At 37.6% G+C, this 12,262-nt stretch overlaps 1 protein-coding gene across 3 annotated transcripts in view; it reads right to left on the bottom strand.

The window, feature by feature from the left end:
* Positions 1-12,262, bottom strand: part of cep70 (centrosomal protein 70) — a 39,044-nt gene that overhangs the window by 13,804 nt on the left and 12,978 nt on the right. For all 3 annotated transcript variants that reach the window (XM_080199261.1, XM_080199260.1, XM_080199262.1), the window contains exons 5-10: positions 9,998-10,178; positions 8,434-8,609; positions 8,261-8,320; positions 5,140-5,257; positions 2,015-2,082; positions 137-242 (exon numbers count right to left, since the gene is read on the bottom strand). In XM_080199261.1, the coding sequence (XP_080055387.1) occupies positions 137-242; positions 2,015-2,082; positions 5,140-5,257; positions 8,261-8,320; positions 8,434-8,609; positions 9,998-10,178 (709 nt within the window). The remainder of the gene's footprint in view (positions 1-136; positions 243-2,014; positions 2,083-5,139; positions 5,258-8,260; positions 8,321-8,433; positions 8,610-9,997; positions 10,179-12,262) is intronic.

Below are 12,262 nucleotides of genomic sequence, written 5' to 3'. Positions count from 1 at the left end.
GCCCAGGGGCTAGTGATGACTTAACCATTGCAGTATTATATGATAGACGTTCTTACAATAACACTAATCTACAATGTCGTTAAATTTGAGACATATCAGATGATGGATATTCAAAAGAACGAACATGTTCCAATACCTTGAGCAATCTTTTACAGGTGGCCTCCTGCATGCAATCCAGGTCTTCAACTTTGTTACTAATGAATTCTTCATTATTTCCACTTTCGCAGCTGCTACCTGAAAAACTGGTTCCAAGATGTCATAAACTAAATACATCCTTGATGTTTTAACACATGGGCTTCAGTCAGATAACATGTGGTATAAAGTTACAGATGACAAAAGAATAACAGAAAATATTGAAACACAGAAGAGATTTCTCAGAAAAGCAGAGGTAGTTTAATGTTTTCAGGCAAATTCTTCATTAAAACTTGAAGATATGAATACTGGATGAACAAAGTAATGGGTGTGCGGGTTAGGGAAAAAAAAAATCAGGAAACAAAATGCCTCTCCCACCCACCCCTTGCTCAAAACCGATTACATCTCCAACATTTCCTGGCTCTGATGAAAGGTCCTTGACCCAAAAAGCTAACTTGGTTTCTCTCTCCACAGATGTTGCCTGACCTGTTATATGTTTCCAGCACTTTGTTTTTAGTTCAGATTTCCAGCATTTGCAATATATTGCTATCCCAATAAACTAGCAAATGAATGCAATAGCCTCTCTCTCTCAGTGGACAGAAAGATAAGGATATCAAGGTTCACCATAAATTGCAAACTGGATAGCAACCACGCATGCATAATTAAACATATAAATCACGAAGTTGCTATCTTGAGTTGTTTGTTCATACAGAAGCTTCACTTCCCAGTATCCTACTGAGGGTGATTTTGCTTAGGATAGGTACACTCTGAAATCACCAGAAAAAGTTAGGATTTATTTATAGGGCAGGGAGAATCGGAAAACAAGATCTCGTCAGCATTGTTCTCTTTTTCTGAGCGCCATGATTTAGAACACGTCGCCATTTGTACTCACTGCAGGCATGGATGCAAAGTCACATCAACTGTATATCTTGTGCTCCTGGCTCCATAATAGCTTAACCCTAGAGTAGCTCTGACATGTTAACTCATGAGTGTTACTGGAATGCTGCCAAGGCAGCCTTCTTCATTGTGGCACATCTGTAATGAGTGAAATTTAGTCACTCCTTTAAACTAGGTGAAAGAAACAAATTCATTCAGAAACTTCACACAAGTGCAACTAGAAGAGCGAAAAATACAGGATGATTAAAAATAAACTTTCACTAAAGAACTGTTTGCTTTATTTTGTTTGATTACCAGATTAGTATCACTAGTTCTAATGTTGCAGCAACTTTACTGTAATTTTATGTGGTGGCTGAACAAATTAACAATACAATTTCCCAATGGCAACTCAAACATGAAAATGAAAGTTTTGGAAAGCTAGCCACCCTGTTTTGAGTTTTAAAATATTTATGGATGTTAGTAATCAAATAAAGCCATTATGAGAGACAATCCTGAAGTTCTGATTTAACAGATACCACTGTTTCAGTCCAGAGCCAAGGATTCTATACAAGCGCTATGTGGCCAGTTCATGATACAAGTAGATGCAGGTGTTTTGATGAAGAAATGAAGCAGTAATTTTGAATAAAAATAGACTATCATTTTCTCAGTTAATATATGCAACATCAATCAACAACAAGATATTTATCTAAAAAGCAAAATACTAGATACTGGAAATCAGAAATAAAAGCGAAAAGTGCAAGAAAAATTCAGCATATCTGGCAGCATCTGTGGAGAGTGTAATAGTTAACAGGCAGAATTCTTTAGCTGTTCACACCAGTGAGATTCTCCCTTCTTGCTGCAGTGAACGGAGATTTAGCTGGCTAAATGCCAACTTCTCTTGTCTCTCTGGCAGTGGTGGTAGAGCCTGAACCATTGGAAAATTCTGGTCAATATTTCGAGGCCAATATGACTTTTCTTTGGAGCTGAAGATATTTATCATTTTCACCTTTTTTGAACTTGTTTCAGATTTTGATGATTCCTGGACTTTGTTTCTTTTAAATCAGCCTTATAGGTCTAAAAGAAAAACGACATTGCCTTGTTATAAAACAAAAAGATAGGAATGAGACGTTCAGCACACTCAGTCTCTACAAGTTTGTGATGAAGATCATTTCATCTAAGTTATTCCTAATTGAATGAATTCATCTCTCTTCTGAATAGTTCATAAATCAGCATTCTCTGTGCTTCTTGGCAGATCACTTCATGAAATTCACAAAGAGTTCTTCAACTTAGCTGACAGTTTACTAAGCATATATTTTGCCTTTTCTAATTCTGTTACCTTTACAAGGGCAATTAGGATGGGCAATAAATGCTGACCTAGTCAGCAATAATGCCCACATCCCATGAATAAATATTCAAAAAAATCACATATAATCCTTCAAATTTTCATTTACTATGCCCCCCAGTACTTTTTTAGTAATAAAATGATTTTAGGTCATATGTAACAAACTATCAAGTTGTCTTCAAGAGAGTTAGAGGTTTCTGATTTTTAACACGGTGAATTGTTGCGATCTAGAATGCACTGAATGAAACAGTAGTCAAAAGAGATTCACCAGTAGCGTTCAAAACAAAACAGTTGTGTAGAAAGCCTTTCAAATTCTTGGGTAAAAGGAGAGGACTGAAATTAGCTGGATAGTTCTACCAAAAACCCAACACATGATGAACAGCCTCTCCCTGTGCTCCATCATTCAATGATTCAATATGGGTTTCTTTGTTCATGCCTGTGATTGGTGGCATTTGGGCAAAGAGAAGGAAGGTGGGAGACAAGATGGAGTTCAACAAGTAAGGCCTGAGAGCCTTTTCTTGTTCTAAGTATATAAAGTGTCATGCTGAGCTCCTAATTACACACTTATCTTGTGTACTCCAAATCCCAAACACATAATACTTTCCTGCATTTGACTAAAGAGTAAGTGATGCATTCTGAAAGCAAAAATTAGGAGACTGTACTGTATTAGCCGCCAAACAAAATGCTGGTGAGAATGGAATCTCTGTTTGATCAATGGAACTTGTAGTGATTTAATTACCAAGGAATCAGTGTGCCTTGCTACTGAAAGTCAGTCTGATGGTACTCAAAATTGAGTGAAGGAACTTTCAAAAGGACACTGGAATATTTGCCCTGATGTGATAGGGAGAAGGGATCTTGTTAGAAAGCCAGGATGAGATTGGGACTACAAGCCTACATATCCCTGAAAGTGTAAACATATGAACATACGACTTAAGAGCAGGAGTAAGCCACTTAGCCCTTTGAGTCTGCTCTGCCATTCAATAAGATCATGGCTGATCTACTTTTAACTTCAATCCTACATTCCTGCCTACAGATAACCTTTCATCTCCTTGTTAATCAAGAATCTATCTAACTATATCCGTCTTAAAAATATTCGAAGATTCTGCTTCCATGGCCTGATGGGGAAGAGAATTCCATATACTCATGACCGTCAGAGAATTTCTCCTGATCTCTTCCTTAAATGACCAATCCCTTATTTTTAAACAGTGACCCTTTCTAGATTCTCCAACAAAAGGAAACATCCTCTCCATATCCACCCTGTCAACATCTCTTAAGGATCTTAAAGATTTTAATCAAGTCATTTGTTACTCTTCTAAACCCCACAAGTTACAAACCTAACTTCTCCAACTGTTTCTCGTAAGACAACCCATCACTCCTGCAATTAGTCTAATAAGCCTTATCTGAACTGCTTCTAATACATTTATATCTTTTCTTAAATAAGGAGACCACAATACTCCAAATGTGGTCTCACCAATGCCCTGTACAAGTGAGAGATAATCTCTACTTTTGTAATTTATTCCCTTTTCAATAAACAATAACATTTGAATAGCTTTCATAATTACTTGCTGTAGCAGTATACCAGCCTTTGGGCATTCATACATAAGGGCACCCAGATCTTTCTGCACTTCATGCAATCTCTCAACATTTAAATAAGTTTTTTTTATTCTTCCTGCCAAAATGGGACAATTTGACATTTACAGACACTATGACCCATTTTTGCCCACTCACTTAACCTATTCAAGTCTCTTTGTAGTCTCCTCACATTCTCATCATAATTTACTTTCCTATCTTTGTGTCATCAGCAAATTTAGCAACCGTATCTTCAGTCCCTTCATCCAAGTCATTTTTATAAATTGTAAAATATTGAGGTCCCAGCACTGTTTCCTGTGGCACACTGCCAATCAGAAAAGTCCCATTTATGCCAACTGTTTCCTGTTAGCTATCCAATCTTCAATCCATGCCAACATGTTACACCATGAGTTTTTATTTTACACAACAACCTTTCATGTGTCACTTTATCAAATGCCTTCTTGAAATCTAGATACAGTACATCTACTGGTTCCCCTCTATCCACAGCTTGTGACTCCTTCAAAGAACTCCAATAAATTGGATAAACAGGATTTCCCTTTTACTGCCTTGAATTTTTCCAAGTGCCCTTTAACATCTTTAGGGTGGCATAATGTATAAGCATGGCACAAAGCATTTCTGGTTTTGTTAATTAGTTAAAGGCAAAGTATCTTTTCTGTAGTTTAGTATGAGTTGCCATCAGTTTGTTTATTCTAATAAGATTCTTAAAACACAAAAGTTTGTCATGGGATGCTTTCCAATTTTTATTTGGAAATTCGTATTTCTTTTTGAAGTCTCTACAGAGATTGTAATAATAATAGGTTAAAAGAAATCCAGGGGAGAATTACTCAGTAAACTGTCACAATCCAAAACATACTCACTAAAAGGGTAGTGGCATCATAGTAAAGAAGTAACTTTCATAGAGCATTTACTTACACATTCTGTAACAGAGAGTGGGATTAATTGGGTAGCTCTTTACAAGAGCTCACGTAGACATGAGGGGCCAAATGACCTCCTTCCGTGCTATATGACTGTGACTATAATAAAACTGACAAAAAGGTGACATTCCTTGTAATGCTTTCTAAAACCTGAACTACAATTGATCAAATGTACTTTTTAAATTCACAAAATGATTGACGTCTGGGTACTTTACATTCATGCATTTAAAGCAATTGTTTGTCACGCTTTGAGCAAATCTCAAATATAATTCATTCAAATCATACCTTTATCAATACCTTGTCTTCCAGAATCTCATCTAAAACGGAATATTTATGCTTACTATTGTTTCCTTGTTCCTCTTTTCTTTCTCTAGAAACATCTTCGACATTGTTTTTCAGAGTACTATGATAAATAAAATAACCAGTTACAATGAAATCAGAAAAGTATTTGATCATTCACAATACCACTCAGATACTGTAATTTTATGGTAATCAAACTTTGGTACATATTGTAAACTGAGCACGCCAATAAATAGTCTAACATCAACAAAGGTATAATTAAACTACATCAGTCATGAAAGAAAGAAATTCAGGATAAACTGATTTTTAATTATAACATCATCAAATAAGTGGCCACTATTTCAGAAACACATCACAACTTATAATTTATATCAAATATTTAGTATTTCATTTGTGAAACATTATGCTGTTCATAGTACAACTCAGATCAATTTCCTTCTCAAAGCAGTGATGATTTCCAATTTCAAAAACAGAGGGCATGTTCTGAAGTTGCTTTATGGAATTATGCAAGGATAAAACAGGAATTTTATTTCATATACAAGTATTATAAACAGAAGTGGGCAAAATGGGTTCTCTGTTAGAGCATCTACTTATGCAGACATAATTGTCATAACACAAAAGCTAGGAGTGCAAGCTATATTCTGGAATTTATACAAGAGGACAGAATATAAAAGCAAAAAAAAACTGGAGACTGCCTGAAGTATTGGGAACACATGCATTATAATGACATGAATGCCATGGAAAGAATGCAGTAGATTCACAGAAGTAATACCAGAAGCGAGGTTGTAGTAATAAAGAAAAGCTACAAAAACAGCTGTTTGCTTCCCCTTCCTTGATTAGAATAAAGCAGTTTTAAGGGTTTCAGAGAAATTTTCAAAATTATAAAATATTTGGAAGGATATTACATAAAGATTAATTCCACTGGTTTGTCAATAGATGGCCAGCTACATTACCATGGAAAAAACAAAGGACAGAGTTTCAAATAACCGCTCTGTGCAAAGACTAATTGTACGTCAATTCGTTACCCCAAGTTTTTAAATCAAGCTAGAAATGAACATTCCATTTGAAGAATTCAATAGGGTACAGGAAAAGAGCAGGAAATGAAAGATAGCAAGTTGTTATAGTGCAGTGGTATAGACATGATGGGTCAAAGAAGGCCACGTCATGTTGAACATTCTATAACTTATGATGTTTTATCTTGGCTTGGGTCATGAGTCTTCTAAACAGACCATTCAAATATTCAAGAAGTGTCCTCTACTTATACACGCATATAGGATGAAGACCGTAAAGAATTAACCTTTAGTATTAAATTATGCAAAAATATTATTAAACATGTCTGTAAAAATACACAATGTTTTATCTCAAATTATGTAAAACATGCCATGCAACATCCACAATTATAAAATACAGTATGTTTCAATTTCGATATGCATTGAAGCATTGTTCCTTACACAGTAACAACAGTATTTTCTCATGCAAGTGTCGGCTACTTGATTGAATTCAAATTTGATACCTGGAATAAGCTCTGGAATCTGCAAAAAGCAATTGCTTATTTAGAAAATAAAAATGTTTGAAATTGAAACGCTCCATTTATCTACATGAAAACTCTCATACATGGCATGTGCTGCCTGTACAATCTTATTTCCTATGTCCTGATTTCTCAGTTACCTTATAAAAGTTGACACAAAATGTATCAAAATTTGTGTAATACATCAATGTTGATCTATATGTAAATTATTTAGTTATTATTTGTCTTTTATATTAATCCTCCAAATGACACTGTCACACTCCAGGTCACATTTGAAATGGTTTTTCCTGATGACAAATATAACTCATACAGCCTTAATATCTAATAATATCGTATCACAGTGGCACAGTGACTAGCGCTGTTGCCTCACAGTGCCAGGCACCCAGGTTCAATTCCGGCCTCAGGTCACTGTTTGTGAAGTTTGCACATTCTCCCCATGCCTGCATGGGTTTGCTTCGGATGCTCCTCCCACACTCCAAAGATATGCAGGTTCGGTTGATTGGCCATGCTAAATTGACTCTAATATCAGGGGGATTAGCAGGGTAAATATATGGGGTTATGGCAAAAGGGCCTGGGTGGGATTGTAGTCGGTGCAGACTTGATGAGACAAACGATCTCTTTCTGCACTGTAGGGATTCTACGATGTATATTTTGCATTTAAAAACATATGCCTATTTCAATACTGTTATTCTTATTCCAGTCTTAGTTTTGCCTCTGTCTCTCTTGGGCCATTGTGCCTGCGTGCCCTTTACTCAAAAGAATAAATTTGAATTAATATGGTCCCTCTATTTCAGAGATTATTCAGGTAAAATTAAGTAGCCAATTAGCACATAGTAAGATACCACAAACAAAAATAAATTTAAAAGCTGTTTCAGTGGCATTGACTGAGGGATAATATTGGCCAGGACACAAAGAGAATTCCCTTACTGTTGTGGGAAGCAAGTTGGCCCTCTATGTTCGAGGTTTGGGGATGTTCCCCTTGTCTGCCAGGGATCCTGATGTCCAATGGTGCAAATGGTCTTCCCTTTTGCTATGATTCAAAGAAGAAAAGTACAGCACAGGAACAGGCCCTTTGGCCCTCCAAGCCTGTGCTGATCATGATGCCATATTTAAACTAGAAAAAACCCTCTGCCCTTACTCGGTCCATATCCCTCTATTCGTTGCCTATTCGTGTATCCATCTAGATGCCTCTCAAATATTGCTTATGTGCCTGCTTCTACTATCTTCTCTGGCAGCACATTCCGGGCACCCACCACTCTGCGTGAAAAACTTCCCCTGCACCTTTCCCTTAAACTTTCCCTCTCTCACCTTGAACCTGTGCCCCCTTGTAATTGACACTTCCACCCAGGAAAAAACCTCTGACTATCCACCCTGTCTCCACCTCTCATAATTTTGCAGACTATCAGGTCTCCCTTCAGTCTCTGTCAAGTTGAGGAACTACACAGTCTTTGAATGAATAGTTTAGTTAGTGACATTTTTCCACATATTTTCCTAAAATAGTTAAGATTAAAAGGTTTGTGTACATTTATAGATATACAAAGTGCAACATAAAGCCAGATAAATTTCTATACAGTTTACCTCAACTCCTTCTGCAAGCAGTGGATTTGGGTTTCATAGGCATCGATTATATCAAGCAACCTGCAGAGAACCGAATAACTGATTATTCGTCATTCATTCCAAATTATCTATAAAACCTGACATACACTATTCTCACTTGTGAAAAGATTTTTTAAAAATATGTTGACTCTTACTGTTGCTTGGGTATAGAATCTGCTCCAGCGGTTTGCTTACAAAACTGAAGAAACACTTTATTTTGTCTTTCAATGTGCTGTTCTTCCTCAATTACAACCATGTACAACTTTTTCCGCAATCTTACAATAGTCTTCTCTTGCTCACGTAATTTTTGTTTCAACTGATGAAGCCTTTCCTAAAAGAGTATATAAAATTCTCATAATTACACACCAAAATGCAAAGTGAACCAACCACAATAGCATAGCATTTAGAATCTCTATTGTGTAATGACCAACAGAAAAGAATGAGTTTGGTACAATAATTTGAATTACAGTCATTTTAATTCCAAAGAAAGGATCGGAAACCATTTCATAATAAATTGCGTTACAATGGCCAGACTTTTCCAGTCCCACCGTAGGCAAACCCACCGCAGCAGATGCAACCAGCCTTCATTTGACTTTGATGGGACCGGACGTTCTCATTGGCAGGAGGGACCAGAAAATTCCAACCCATGAGTTTACAATCCAAATTACTAATATTAAAAAATTACCAAAAGTCAGGTCATAAAATTCTAGTTAAATTTATTTTCTTCAATACAGCTCAAAAACCACACAGAAAACTTGAGTGGCAATTTATTTGTTCTGTTTAAAAATAAATTCCTAATCACACTTCATCCTATGTTTCAAAGAGCTTTTGCTACAACTAATTACATGAAGTTTTATGACTTATGCAGTCACCCATACGTTGCGCACAACATGCTCCCACAAAAAGCAACGAAGTGACAGATTTTGGATGCCAACTTGAGTGCTGTCTTAATCAAGATGACTGATAGATACCATGTATGTGGCTTTATAACGCATCACTGATTGTCACCAATTTGATCTTCAGCAGAGTGCTGGACGCAATCTGGCACTGGCCCAGGGACAGGGGTAGCAGCAAAAGGTCACATAGAAATGGAACTCCACCCAAGGCGTTTCAACCTCTCACTGTACCCTCCACCCCATAGCCAATGAAGCATGCTATGTCTCACAAAGGTTAAATCCACCTCTGCACAGGTGCAGGTGGCCAGTCTTGAATGGGCTCCAGGGGGGCTCCAAGATCATCCCAGAAGTCAGGCCAAGATTTGAGCTGCTTGCATCTACCTCTGCTGGAGTCACACAGGATGCAGCAAATGGAACAAAAACCATAAGATGTCGGAGCAAAAATAGGCCATTCAACGAGATCATGAAACGATGTTTCACATATCCCACAAAATGGCTAATGACTTTGCAAATAACTACAGCAACGCCTTTTGTTTGGAGAAAGTGAGGGAAGTTAACAATGTTTTTCCAAAGTGGGAACAAGTTCATGGGGACACTGGTTGACCCTCCATTAAAGGAAGAAACTGAGAACTCTTTGACTTTCTGGTAGGAGATGGAGGGATAGGAGGAATCGTACATTGTCTTATGTTTGTGAACACTAATCATCAAAGTTAATGGTTAGAACATTCATGAATCACAGAACTCAAATGGATTACCATGGTCTAGGCACGAATGAGATTAAAGTCTAAAAACAGAATCAAATAGCTTGTGTCAACTCTATTACCTGCATGTGTTGTTTATCCTGTTGCAGTTGCTCAATTTGCTTCTGCAGTTGACAACACTTTGCAAAATAGTCACCCTTCACCTCCTCAACTTTCAATTCAACAGCATCACGAACTTGCTCTAGATTAGATGTACGCTGTACTTTAGCAGAGGTTTTACTCTGCTGTTGGCGGAGGTCATTCCTGCAATCGTAAAATATACTCAGTTTATGTCTTAAAAGCACAACAAAAGTTGCAAATTTCTGTTTCATCGTTCCAAAGGATGAGCATAACTGGAAGTCTAACTACAGTGGCTGCTGCAATTCAAGAAGGCAGCTCACCGCCATCTTCTCAAGGGCAACTAGGGATGGGCAATAAATGCTGGCGAGCCAGCGACACCCATGTCTCATGAATGAATAAAAAGAAACTTTGCAAGCCTCAAAACATCATTAACCTCTAGTTAAGGATAGAAATCAAGTAATAAGGCAAAGCAATTTTGATTTTAAAGGCTGTTCCACTGTAACGACAAGCTACCTGATGTTCATTCTTCTGTGGAGCATCAGCAGAATATAAATTTGAAAAATAAAATCCACTAGTATTTAAATTCATTCTTCTTTCACGAAGAAATTAGACTAGCTGCAGTGTGCAAGATCACTTCTTCCTGGGTGGTTCTCTAAAACTCTAATACAGCTAATCAAACATAAGACTGCATAGGTTCCATCAACCCAATATTTGGATCTCAGCAGATTACAAAGAGCACATATATAAAACATTTATGCAAGTCTACTTGAAATGGACAAATAACGAGGATCTCAATGAGGCACTTTCTCCTCATACTATTTTGAGTTATAGAATGCTAGTCTTAAGCACTAGTGTTTGGACAAGTTGAGGTGATAAACAAGCGTACTGGCATTTTTTCTCCCGTATTAGCTTTTTAAAAAAATAAATAAGCTAGGCTGACTGAGGAAGTGCTGGAGTGCTGCACTGTGAGAGATTACTCATGAGATGTGAGATCGAGGCCCCATTTACATTCAAAGGACATAAAAATATTTGTTAACCTGTTTTCAAGATCAAGGGATTTTGCTCAGTTTTCTATTATGTTTCTCTCCGCTAGCATCACTAAAGCAGCTCATCTCATTGTTGCGTCTGAGATTTTCCTGTGCAGAAATCCACTGCCCTGTTTCCTACATTACAATAACCACACTTCAAAAGTATTTCACTGCTGTAAAGCACTTTGTGCCCTGAGGTTTTGAAAGCAAATTGTATAAATTGCATTATATAAATGCAAATCTTTTCTTTGTTTGGCAGGCAAATCCAAATTATTGTATGTCAGGCACTGAAGTACACAATAACTTTCTTTCCATCCACATGAACCATAACTAAGGTGGTAACTATTTTTAAAAGAATGTGAAAGTTTTATTGGAAATCATAATGGCAATCACTGCACGCTAAACAGTACCACTATTAAGAACATAAGAAATAGGAGCAGGAGTAGGCCATCTAGCCCTTCGCGCCTGCCCCGCCATTCAATAAGATCATGGCTGATCTGAAGAGGATCAGTTCCACTTTCCCACTTTCTCCCCATAACCCTTAACTCCCTTGTCTGTCAGAAATGTACCTACCCGTGACTTAAATATATTTAGCAAGGTAGCCTCCATCACTTCAACGGGCAGAGAATTCCAGAGATTCACCACCCTTTGAGTGAAGAAGTTCCTCCTCAACTCCAATCTAAACTGCCCCCACCTTATCTTGAGGCTGTGCCCTCTAGTCCTGCTATCCTTTCTAAGCAGGAAGAATCTCTCTACCTCTACCCTATCCATCCCCTTCATTATCTTATACGTCTCTATAAGATCCCCCCTCATCCTTCTAAACTCCAACGAGTACAGACCAAGTCTATTTAGTCTCTCTTCATAGTCCAACCCCCTCATCTCCGGTATCAGCCTAGTGAACCTCCTCTGCACCCCCTCCAAGGCCAATATATTGTTCCGCAAGTGCGGCGACCAAAACTGCACACAGTACTCCAGCTGTGGCCTCACCAGTACCCTGTACAGTTGCAGCAAGACCTCCCTACTTTTATATTCTATCCTCCTCGCTATAAAGGCCAGCATTCCATTCACCTTCTTGATCACCTGCTGCACCTGCAGACTGGGCTTTTGTGACTCATGTACAAGGACCCCCAGGTCCCTCTGCACCGTAGCAATTGTCACAACATTAGACAGATTAGTTAAGCAGGTAATACCATTTATACTATTATATTTACAAAAATAATTGATTTGAACATTTCATAT

The sequence above is a fragment of the Carcharhinus amblyrhynchos genome, chromosome 11, assembly GCF_965287045.1.
Source record: "Carcharhinus amblyrhynchos chromosome 11, sCarAmb.v2.hapA, whole genome shotgun sequence".
Classification (NCBI taxonomy): domain Eukaryota; kingdom Metazoa; phylum Chordata; class Chondrichthyes; order Carcharhiniformes; family Carcharhinidae; genus Carcharhinus; species Carcharhinus amblyrhynchos.
Note: the sequence above shows the minus strand (reverse complement) of the source record. Positions and strands in the feature narration are given on the sequence as shown.